The 11,793-nt window shown below is 39.5% G+C and overlaps 1 protein-coding gene across 6 annotated transcripts in view; it reads left to right on the top strand.

Moving 5' to 3' along the window:
- The first annotated feature begins 20 nt into the window (after nt 1–20).
- Nucleotides 21–11,793, top strand: part of LYRM7 (LYR motif containing 7) — a 30,868-nt gene continuing 19,095 nt past the window's right edge. Inside the window, exons 1-2 of one of the 6 annotated variants that reach the window (XM_023739026.1) lie at nt 27–125; nt 415–622. In XM_023739026.1, coding sequence (XP_023594794.1) covers nt 614–622 — 9 coding nt within the window. In that variant the 5' untranslated portion in view covers nt 27–125; nt 415–613. The other 5 variants (XM_023739025.1, XM_023739024.1, XM_023739027.1 and 2 more) reach the window with 5 other exon arrangements.

The following is an 11,793-nucleotide window of genomic DNA, read 5'->3' as shown; positions in this document are numbered from 1 at the left end:
GGAGCGTGGCTTCGGGGAGTTGGAGAGTTCTTGCTCGGCAGTGATTGGTTGCCGAGAGGCGGGGCGACTCGACAGCTTGCGAGGCGGCGATAACAGAGAGGAGAACCATGAGTCAGGCGGCCAAGGTGACAGGTCTCGGGTAGGGGGTGGGTGCGATGCCGACCGGGAGGGTACGTTCGAGACCTTGCGAAGGTTGTCTGGGGTCTCTGAGCTGAAGTGCCGGCCCCTCCACGGAGGATATGGGCCCCTGAGGAGCCTGGCAACTAACCCCGAGGGGCGGTCGAGGATTTGTGCAGGTGCGGAGAAGGGCAGGAAACACCAGTGTGGTTCCTATTTCTTGGTGCTACCGGGGTACGGAGTGTTTATTCGTCATGCAAGCCCGCCACTTAAGTTCTGCTTCTCTTTGGTCTCCAGACCGAGTATTTCTCTGAGGGACCCATTTCACATCCCTGGGAAGTGTACGGGATGCCAAAGGCAATCTTGAGCTACAACCATCCAATGAGGTGATAACCAGAAGGTGCACAGAAGTCTAGGAACCAAGGAAACCACGTCCCAGCAAATTCACTTGCCAAAAGTAGCACTTTTCGAGACAGTGGAGACTGGCGAGACCTGAATGCTATCGGTGAGGTTGGGAAGTGCTGGCCCTGTCCCCGTTCTAGCCCTGAGGACCTGGGCTTAAGATTCTTGTTTCTCGTCAAGCTGATGCACATTTCTGCCCGGTGCGCAGTTCTCGTGGGGCCAGCCATCCCTAACCTAAATGCCATCAACATGGCCGGTTGGGACCTGTACTTGTCATTTGCTGAAACAAGCATGGTCGGCTGCAGTACGGTGAGGAAAAGGGATGCCTATGGTTGGCAATAATAGGGAGCCACCAAGCGGTGCGTCATGTACTATTGAAATTGGTGTTCTCTGCACCAATAGAAACAGAATTGAAAAGGATTATTCACTCAAAAATTTATTGAGCATCCATAATAGCTATTTTTAGCCTATACTATCTAGGCATAACAGATAGAACAATAAACAGACCGTTTTTTTGCCTTCTATAAAGACGTGTAGCAAGGAGGGAGATTTTAAACAATTATTAAAATTATAATAAATGTTTTGAAATGAAAATACAGTGTATTTATAAGTATGTAAGTGGAATTTAACCTATTTGGAATGATACAAAAAAAGCTCTTCTCAAGTATAAGTTACATTGAGACCTGAAGTTTGATTAGAAATTAGAAGAGAGACAAAAGAGTATTCCAGAAAGAGGAACATTCCTTGAAGTGGAAAGTTGCTTGGAAAACTTGGATACATGAAAATAAATAGCATTCTTTTTAAAAACACTTCTCGTGAGGCCTACCATCTACAGGGAGTACCTGGGTGGTGCAAATGGTTAACACACTCGGCTGCTCACCAGTAGGTTGGAGGTTTGAGTCCACCCAGAGGGTACACTGAAAGAAAGGCCTGGCAACCTACTTCCAAAAAATAGCCATTGAAAACCCTGTGGAGCACAGCTCTACTCTGACACCCACAGGGTCACCATGAGTCAGAATCAACTCTATGGCAGCTAGTTATCATCTATACACGGTACCAATGCTAAGTGCAGAGGATACATAGGTGACCATAAAGCCTTTGAGAAAGTATGGGACAGCAGCAAGTGTTATGGCAGGATCAGTGCCCAGTGATATGGGTGTACTTGGGGGTGGGGGGATAGGGGGCTTGTAACAGATTTAGAAGGGCTGAGGAAGTGATAACTAAAGTGAAATCTAGTACAGAAATTATATTATACACCCTTAAGATTAGCTAGCCTATTTAGTCAACAAAATTGAGGCAAAAGGCTTAATAATTTTTCCGAGCTTATAATAAGTAGCAATGTCAGATTCAAACTGATCTGACTGTAAAAAGTATGTTGTTGTTAGGTTCCATAGAGTCAACCCTATGTACAGCAGAATGAAATACTGCCCGGTCCTGCACCATCCTCAAAATCTTTATCCTTGAGCCCATTGTTGCAGCCACTGTGTCAGTCAATCTTGTTGAGGGTCTTCCTCTTTTTCACTGACCCTCTACCAAACGTGATGTCCTTCTTCAGGGACTGGTCCCTCCTGATAACTCGTCCAAGTATGTGCGATGAAGACTCGCCATCCTTGCTTCTAGGGAGCATTCTGGCTGTACTTCTCCCAGGACAGATTTGTTCATTCTTCTAGCATTCCATGGTATATTCAATATTCTTCACCAACACCATAATTCAGAGTCATCAGTTCTTCGTTTTTCCTTATTCATTGTCCAGCTTTCACATGCATATGAGGCAATTGAAAACACCATGGCTTGGGTCAGGCCCACCTTAGTCCCCAAAGTGATGTCTTTTCTTTTTAACACTTTAAAGGGGTCTTTTGCAGCAGATTTGCCCAGTTCAATACTTCATTTCATATCTTGACTACTGCTTCCACAGGCATTGATTGTGGGTCCAAGAAAAATGAAATCCTTCACAACTTCAATCTTTTCTCCGTTTATCATGATGTTGCTTATTGGTCTAGTTGGGATGATTTTTGTTTTATGTTTATGTGTAATCCATACTGAAGGCTGTGGTCGTTCATCAGTAAGTGCTTCAAGTCCTGTTTACTTTCAGCAAGCAAGGTTGTGTCATGTGAATAACGAAAGTTGTTAGTGAGTCTTCCTCCAATCCTGATGGCCCATTCTTCATATAGTCCAGCTTCTCAGATTAGTTGCTCAGCATACAGATTGAATAAGTATGGTGAAAAGATAGAACCCTGACACACACCCTTCCTGACTTTAAACCACATGGTATCCCCTTGTTCTATTTGAACAACTACCTCTTAATCTGTGTACAGGTTCCTCCTGAGCACAATTAAGTGTTCTGGAATTCCCACTCTTTGCAGTGTTATCCATAATTTGTTATGATCCACACAGTCGAATGCCTTTACATAGTCAATAAAACACAGGTAAACATCTTTCTGCTATTCTCTGCTTTTAGCCATGATCTGTCTGACATCAGCAATGATATCCCTTGTTCCATATCCTCTTCTAAATCCAGCTTGAATTTCTGGCAGTTCCCTGTTGATGTACTGCTGCAGCTGCTCTTGAATGATCTTCAGCAAAATGTTACTTGTGTGCGATATTAATGATATTGTTCAATAATTTCTTCACTCTGTTGGGTCACCTTTCTTTGAAATGAGTACAAATATGGATCTCTTCCAGTTGATTGGCCAGGTAGCTGTCTTCCAAATTTCTTGGCAAAGATGAGTGAGCACCTCCAGTGCTGCATCTTTGTTGAAACATCTCAACTGGTAGTCCGTCAATTCCTGGAGCCTTGTTTTTCACCAGTGCCTTCAGTGCAACTTGGACCTCGTCCTTCAGTACCATCAGTTCTTGATCATATGCTACCTCCTGAAATGGTTGAACATCGACCAGTTCTTTTTGGTACAATGACTCTGTGTATTCCTTCCATCTTCTTGTGATGCTTTCTTTGTTATTTAATATTTTGCCCATAGAATCCTTCAATACTGCAACTCGAAGCTTGAGTTTTTTGTTCAGTTCTTTGAGCTTGAGAAATGCTGAGCATATGCTTCCCTTTTGGTTTTCTATCTCCAAGTCTTTGCACTTGTCATTATAATACTTTACTTTGTCTTCTTGAGCCACCCTTTGAAATCTTCTGTTAAGTTCTTTTGCTTCATCATTTCTTCCTTTTGCTTTAGCTGCTCTATGTTCAAGAGCAAGTTTCAGAGTCTTTTCTGACATCCATTTTGGTCTTTTCTTTCCTGTCTTTTTAATGACCTCTTGCTTTCTTCATGTACGACGTCCTTTATGTCATTCCACAGCTTGTCTGGTCATCAGTCAGTAGTGTTCAATGCATCATATCTGTTCTTGAGATGGTCACTTAATTCAGGTGGGATGTACTCAAGATCGTACTTTGGCTCTCATGGATTTGTTCTAATTTTCTTCAGCTTCAACTTGAACTTTCATATGAGCAATTGATGGTCTGTTCCGTAGTCGGCCCCTGGCCTTGTTCTTTTTTTTTTTTTTCTTTTTTATTGTACTTCAGGTGAAGGTTTACAAAACAAATAGTTTCTCAATAAACAGTACCCTGGCCTTGTTCTGACTGATGGTATTGAGCTTTTCCATCGTCTGTCTCCACAGATGTAGTCGATTTGATTCCTGTGTATTCCATCTAGCGAGGTCCATGTGTATAGTTACCGTTTATGTTGTTGAAAAAAGGTATTTGCAGTGAATAAGTAGTTGGTCTCAAAATTCTATCATGTGATATCTGGTGCCATTTCTATCACCAAGACCATATTTTCCAACTTCAGATCCTTCTTCTTTGTTTCCAACTTTTGCATTCAAATCACCAGTAATTATCAATGCATCTTGATCGCTTGTTTGATCAATTTCAGACTGCAGAAATTGGTAAAAGTCTTCAATTTCTTCATCTTTGGCCTTAATGGTTGGTGCATAACTTTGAATAATGGTTGTATTAATTGGTCTTCCTTGTAGGTCTATGGCTATTTTCCTATCACTGACAGCGTTGTACTAAGGGATAGATCTTGAAATGTTCTTTTTGATGATAAATGCAATGCCATTCCTCTTCAAGTTGTCATTCCCGGCATAGTAGACCATATGATTGTCTGATTCAGAATGGCCAATACCAGTCCATTTCAGCTCCGTAATACCTCAGATATCAATCTTTATGCATTCCATTCCATTTTTGATGACTTCCAATTTTCCTAGATTCATACTTCGTACATTCCACGTTCCAGTTATTAATCGATGTTTGCAGCTGTTTCTTCTCATTTTAAGTTGTGCCACATCAACAAATGAAGGTCCCAAAACCTTGACTCTGTCCACATCATTAAGATCAACTCTACTTTGAGAAAGCAGCTCTTCCCCAGTCATCGTTTGAGTGCCTTCCAACCTCAGGGGCTCATCTTCCGGCACTATATCAGACAAGTTTCCGCTGCTATTCATAAGGTTTTCACTGGCCAATTTTTTTCAGAAGTATACTATCAAGTCCTTCTTCCTAGTCTGTCTTAGTCTGGAAGCTCTGCTGAAACCTGTCCACCATGGGTGACCCTTCTGGTATTTGAAATACCAGTGGCAAAGCTTCCAGTATTACAGCAACATGCAAGCTACCACGATATGACAAACTGCTACCTAAATCTCTAATCAGTGTAAGTTAATGAGGAGGACAAGATGGTCTGTGACCTAGCTTTCTTCATTTTAATAAAAGTTTGTTAGCTCCAAGGCTATAGTGATGACTTTTTTTTTTTTAATTAGTCCTTCTTAAACTAGTGGTGCTGGTTGTTGTACTAATGGAGACATCTTTCTTTCTCCTTTTTTCTAGGTACTGTGTATAAACCATTAGGTTTACTTCTCACTTTCTTCTTAATCCATGCAACCTGTCATCCACCACTTTTGCAATATTAAACTCCCTAGGTTTCTGCAGTGTTCTGTGCTCTTCTAGCTTCTATCCCTAATCACTCCTTTTTCTTTTTTTAAATAATTCAAGACTTATAAAAAAGTTGCAAAAATAGTACATAGTATCCCCAGCTTCCCTATTAACATTTACCACACTTGCTCTGTAATTCTCTTTCAATTTCTCATTTTTTAAATATCTTTTCTCTCCTGTCTTGCAGTGAATGTTTCCCAAGATTCTGTTCTCAATTATCTCCTCATGCCTCTACTTTCTCTTCTTTAATGTGCCTGTTTACTCATGGATTCTGTTTTCAAGGCTCTATTTCAGTGATATCCTAATCTACAGTTTCACCACAGATGACTCCCCTAAACTTCAGCTTTCTATTCAGCATTATTGCCATCATCTTAAACTGAACATGTTTGAAATAAAACTTATTTTCTTTTTCCTAATTTCTTCTTCTAAGCTTGTTTCTACCGAAGGCTCTAGTATTCTCCCAGGTTGGAAACCTTGAACATATCTTTGACCCTTTACTTTCCCCTGCTCCTATCCTTCCAGTTAGTCACTGTTTTGGTTTCCTAGGGCTACCAGAGCAAATTGCCACAAACTGGGTGACTTAAAACAACAGATATTTAGTCTCTCACAGCTTAGTTCAGAAGTCTAAAATCAAGGTGTCAGCAGGGTTGGTTCCTGCTGGGGCTCTGAGAAAGAAACCATCCCATGACTCTCTCCTAGCCACTGATGGTTGCTGACAATTTTAGGTGTTCCTTGGCTTGTAGATGCATCACTTCAATCTGTGTGTCCATCTTCCCATCGCTATTTTCTCTGTGTCTCTGTGTGTCTTTCTCTGTCTCTTATAAGGACACTCTCATTGGATGTTGGGCCCATCCTAATCCAGTATGACCTCATCTCAATCTCTACCTTAATTACATCTGCAAAGACCCTAATTCCAAATAAGGTCACATTCTGAGGTTCCAGGTGGACATGAATTTTGGGGGGATGCTATTCAACCCACTATATTTACTAAGTTCTGTCTATTCTTTCTTACTTTTTTTTCTTCCTTCTCCTTCCTCTCCTTATCTACTGCAATCATCCTAGTCCAGGCAGTTAGTACTACTGCTATGCTGCATTGATTCTCCAACCCTTCTCACTCCTAGGTAAAGATTGTGTTACTATCTTGCTCAGAAATGTTTAGTGATACTTCATTATCTGTAGCTTAAAGTTAAAGCTATTCATTTGTTCATCATTAGACATTGAGCATCCAATATGTCAGGCCTTGTATTAGCCTTAAGATGCAAATATTATGCCCTTATTCTGAAAGAATTCTCAATCTGATGCTAGAGACAGACACCTAAGCATAACTTAAAATATGAAATAGTAAGTGCTTTAACAAGTGTGCAACCCTATAGGATAAAGTAGAACTGCCCCACAGGATTTCCAAGGCTGTAATCTTTAGGGAGGCAGCTGCCACATCTTTCTCCCGTGGAGTGGCTGGTGGGTTTGAACTGCTGACCTTTCAGTTAGCAGCCAGGTGCTTAACCACTGTGCCACCAGGACTCCCTGTGGGAGCACAGAGAAGGGGCATTGAATTCTCCTAAAGTCATCAGGAAGCATCACAATAAAGGTGATGTTTGAGAGAAATCTTGAAAGGCAAGTAGGAGGTCCCTGGGTGATGAAGGGATAAACAATAATTTCAGACATGGAAACAGCTTGTACTAAAACCAAGGAGCCATATTTGAGGGAATCTATGGAATGAATTAGTAAAAGATCAAGTTGAGTGAGATTGAAAACCAGGTGTGGTATGTGTGGCAGAGACTGCTAGCTGTGTTCTGCCTTCGTATCTCTTCTTTCCTTCCTTAACAATAAAACCTTCAGTTTTTGATTTGGTACTTAAAGCTGCCTGCAGTAAATACATTTTCAATCTTCTCTTGTGATATGTCCAATGAAATATAAGTGAAAATGTAATAGGGAAACTGCAAAAGCTAACTGGCTTTCACCTTTTGCCTCATTTTGGTCCTTCCTGCCTTTCATTGCCTGCTTGGAAAACATGGCAGCTGGAGCACTAGCCCCCTTGGACCATGAGGATGAGGTCCAAACCACTGGGATAGTAGAGTGGTGACTAGAAGGAGCCTAGGTCCCTAGTGATTTCATGGAGCTACTAACCTAGCCTGGAATAGCTACCTCCAGATTTTATTTGTTTTTTATATGTTCTGTGCTGTCCAGTCCGTTCCGACTCAGCAACCCTACAGGACAGAGTAGAACTGCCCTATAGGGTTTCCTAGGCTGTGATCTTTACAGGAGCAGATCACCCACCAGCTCGTTTCTCCCGCAGAGACTCTCGTGGGATCAAACCGCCCACTTTTTTGGTTAGCAGCCAAATGCTAACCAGAGCTCCTTTTGTTTATATTGGAGGGAAAAAATTGTCTACCTTATTTCAACCACAGTTTTCAGGGTTTTTGTCACACACAGCTGAATCTAATCTTAATAATACATCATGTTACGTGTTTGGTTATATGTTTGGTAGTTGCTGTCAAGTCGATTCCAATTTCATGGGGACCCCATGTGTAAAGAGTAGAACTGTACTCCATACGGTTTTCAAGGCTGTGACCTTTCAGAAGCAGATCACCAGGCCTGTTGTGGGGCACCTCTGTGTGGGTTCAAACCACCAGCCTTCCAGCTAGTAGTCAAGCGCTTAACCATTTGCGCCCCCCAGGGACTCCTGTGCAGCCTATACCCAGTTGATTTTCTTCTGTGCAGTATAACTGTGGTAGAACTTCAGAGACAACTGTCTGTATTTTGTTAGGAGGGGCATATTTTTAGTTACTAATAGGTTTTCTGGGGCCCTGGTGGCACAATGGTTAAGAGCTACGGCTGCTAACCAAAATGCCAGCAGTTGGAATCTAGAGCCGCTTCTTGGAAACTCTGTCCTACAGGGTCACTATGAGTCGGAATCGACTCGACAGCAACAGGTTTGGTTTGGTTGTTTAAATAGGTTTTCTGAATCAGTGTTGAAAATTTTTTAAAGAAAAATTTTATTCATTTCTCCTTGCTGAAGTAATTTTAAAAATTCTTTTAATGAGAACCTATGGATGTTAAATACACCCTGTCTTTGTTTGACTGGTACTATCATTATTTTAATCTCACTGTTGAATAATAGTTTAGCTACTATTGCATCCCAGATTGATGTTTATTTTCCTTTCTGGCATCTACTGTTGCTTATGAGAAGTCTGCTTCAGCCTAATCATCACTTTTTGTAGATAATCTGTTCTTCCTTTCAGGCAGCTTTAAAAAGTTTGTGTTCTTTCACTATGGTTTAAATATGGATTCATTATTTATTTTTTAACATTCATGCCTCTTTAAACTGAGAATTAAACTCTAGAAAAGTCTCAGCTAGTGTCTTTTTTTAACAGATTTATTGAGATATAATTCACGTAACAAAGTTCACCCATTTAAAATGTACAATTCACTGGCTTTTAATATATTCACAAAGGTGTACATCCACCAACACAATCAATTTTAGAACATTTGCATTACCCCAGAAGGAAACCTACACCCCTTAGCCATCATCCACCATTTTCTCCTACCCTCAAGCCCTAGGCAACCACTAATCTATTTTCTGTCTCTATAGATTTGCCTATTCTATGTATTTCGTATAAATGGAATCATGCAATATGTACACCTTTGTGTCTGGTTTCTTTCACTTAACATAATGTTTTCAAGGTTTATCCATGTTGTAACATGTATCAGTACTTCATTTTCAGCTGTTATCTTTTCAAATACTGCTAGTCTATCCTTCTTCATTGTTCCTATTCCCTTCTTTTTGTTTGTTTTTTTAAAGTTAATATATATTGTTACAGAAACCTGACAGAACAGGCTGCTTATAACTTAGGAATTCCAGTTTCCTACCTGTAATATGACTTAGTTTATGTCATATTTCCTTGTTTAAGCTACTTTTTAGTGTGCAGGGAAGATACAGGTTTTTAAAAAAATTTTTATGTACTTGTTTTTGTCATTGTTCATAATTTTTTAATGAGATAATTTGCATAACAAAATTTACCCTTTTAAAGAATGCAGTTCAGTGGTTTTTAGTTTAATGAAATCTTCACCACTAATTACAGAACATTTTCATTATCCCAGAAAGAAACCCTATACCCTTTAGCAGTCACTCCCCATTCCTGCATCCCCTCAGCCCCTGGCAACCACTACAGTATTTTCTGTCTCTATGGATTTGCCAATTCTGGATATTTCATATAAGTATATTGATAGAATAGGTGACCTTTTGTTTCTGGCTTCTTTCACTTAGTGTAATGTTTTCATTTATGTTGTAGCATGTATCAGTACTTCATTTGTTTTTATTACTGAATATTCCATTGTATGGATATACCACATTTTTTTGTTTATCTATTCATCAGTTAATGGACATTTGGGTTATTTCTGCTTTTGTGCAATATGAATAATGCTGCTGCAATTTCTTCTGTATTTATCTCTATGTATCTAAATAAACCAAAAAAACCAAGCCCACTGCCATTGAGTCAATTCCGACTCATAGCAACGCTATAGGACAGAGTAGAACTGCCCCTTAGGGCTTCCAAGGCTGTAAATCTTTACAGAAGCAGACTGCCACATCTGTCTCCTGCAGAGCAGCTGATGAGTTTGAACCACCAACCTTTTGGCAGCCGAGGATTTTAACCGCTGTACCACCAGAGATCCTTATATATCTTAAGTGGCATATTTAAACTGCTATTTCTTAATTTTTTTTCCTTTTGAGATATTTATTGACTTTAAATTATGGAGAATGAGGACTGAGCTCGCCCCTCCACTCAATATGCAATTTCTAGCTAGTTAGTTGCATCTTTGAGATTATCATGACTATATGACAGTTGTTCATAGGTGAGTCCTCTAATATACTAAAATACAATTATATTACCTTTCATTTCTAATTTTTAGTTTTTCTTGAAATTAGTAACTGCCTTATTTTTATTATCATTGATTTGTTATTGCTAGTAGGTACCGTCGACTCCTAACAACCCAGTGTGACAGAGTAGAAGATAACCTGTTACCAAACTCAGCAAAACTATGTCTATCAGTTTCATATTTTTCATGGCAGCATCCTTTCTGGAGCATTTCATCTTTTTGCTGTAGTCTGTATAAGTTGCTTCTAGGCTGGCTGTGTAAATATTGACCTGTATTTGTCCTTCATAATCACCTCTTTGCCTCTTCTGTGTTGGATCACCTGTTTTCCTGGTAAACACGCCTTTTTTCTACTGTGGTTTACCGCCTGTTCTGGTGGAGTACTTTCTTCTGTAGCTTTTCAAGAAAGGCTGTGTGGCAAGTAAGAAAATTTACAGTTCTTAAATATCTATTTGCCCTTGTATTTAGGTGACAGTTTAGCTGTGTATGGTATTCTGAGCTGAATATTTGTTTTTTCAAAACGTGAAGACAGTATACCATTGTTTTCTCACTTACAGTGATGCTATTTAGAAGTCAGGTGCCATTCCAATTTTTAAATCTTTTATATGTGAACTGTTTTTTCTTCCCCCTGTCTCAGGTTTCTGTTTATAAGCATTGTACTGAACTCACATCGTGATATGTTGTGAAATGAGTTTTGTGTTGGGCATTATTAGTGGAGCCCTTTCAATCTAGTAACTCATGTCCCTCACTTGGTGAAATTTTCTTGATTTATTCCCCTTTTAATTCCTTCCCTCTATTTTCTCTTTTCTGTCTTGCAAGAGTTCCTGTTAATAAACGGTTGGGCCTTCTAGACTTCTTTAATTTTTTTATCTTTTCTGCCCTCAATTTTTGTCTCTTTGACTTTTTAATTCTACTTTCTGGGCAGTTTTTCTCAGCTTAATGTTCACTATCACATATTTAAAATCAAGAGCTTTTTGGGGTTTTCTGATTGTTCTTTTTAAAATTTACTACCGCTTCTTTTTGTTCTTATTCTTTGTTTGCAGTAACATATTCTGAGGAAGTTCACTGTGATTTGCTGCGTTTTTTTTTTGTTTGTTTTTAAGCTTTCTGCTTTATATTTCCTCTTTTTGTTTTAGTGTCTGCTTTTAAGGTTTTTTTGTATATGTAAAGCACTTAGAACGATGCCTAACACTCAGTATGTGCTCAGTAAATGTTAGGTATTATGATGATGATAATCCTCATTTTATTTTGCCTTTATTTTGTAATTATTGTTTATGGATGTTATTTCTTCGTTTCTGTGAGAATTCTAAACATACTAATTTTAATGTTACATTTCAAACTCCTCTCACAGATAGGGGAGACCTTTCTCAGCCCAGATTTTAAGCAGTGGGCCCTTAGTTCGGTCCCTTGTTTACCGTTGGACACTTTTAGCCTCTATTTTACCACAGTAGTTAAGCGAGTTGAGTAGTTGA

This window comes from Trichechus manatus, unplaced genomic scaffold (genome assembly GCF_000243295.1).
Source record: "Trichechus manatus latirostris isolate Lorelei unplaced genomic scaffold, TriManLat1.0 scaffold00127, whole genome shotgun sequence".
Lineage (NCBI taxonomy): Eukaryota > Metazoa > Chordata > Mammalia > Sirenia > Trichechidae > Trichechus > Trichechus manatus.
Note: the sequence above shows the minus strand (reverse complement) of the source record. Positions and strands in the feature narration are given on the sequence as shown.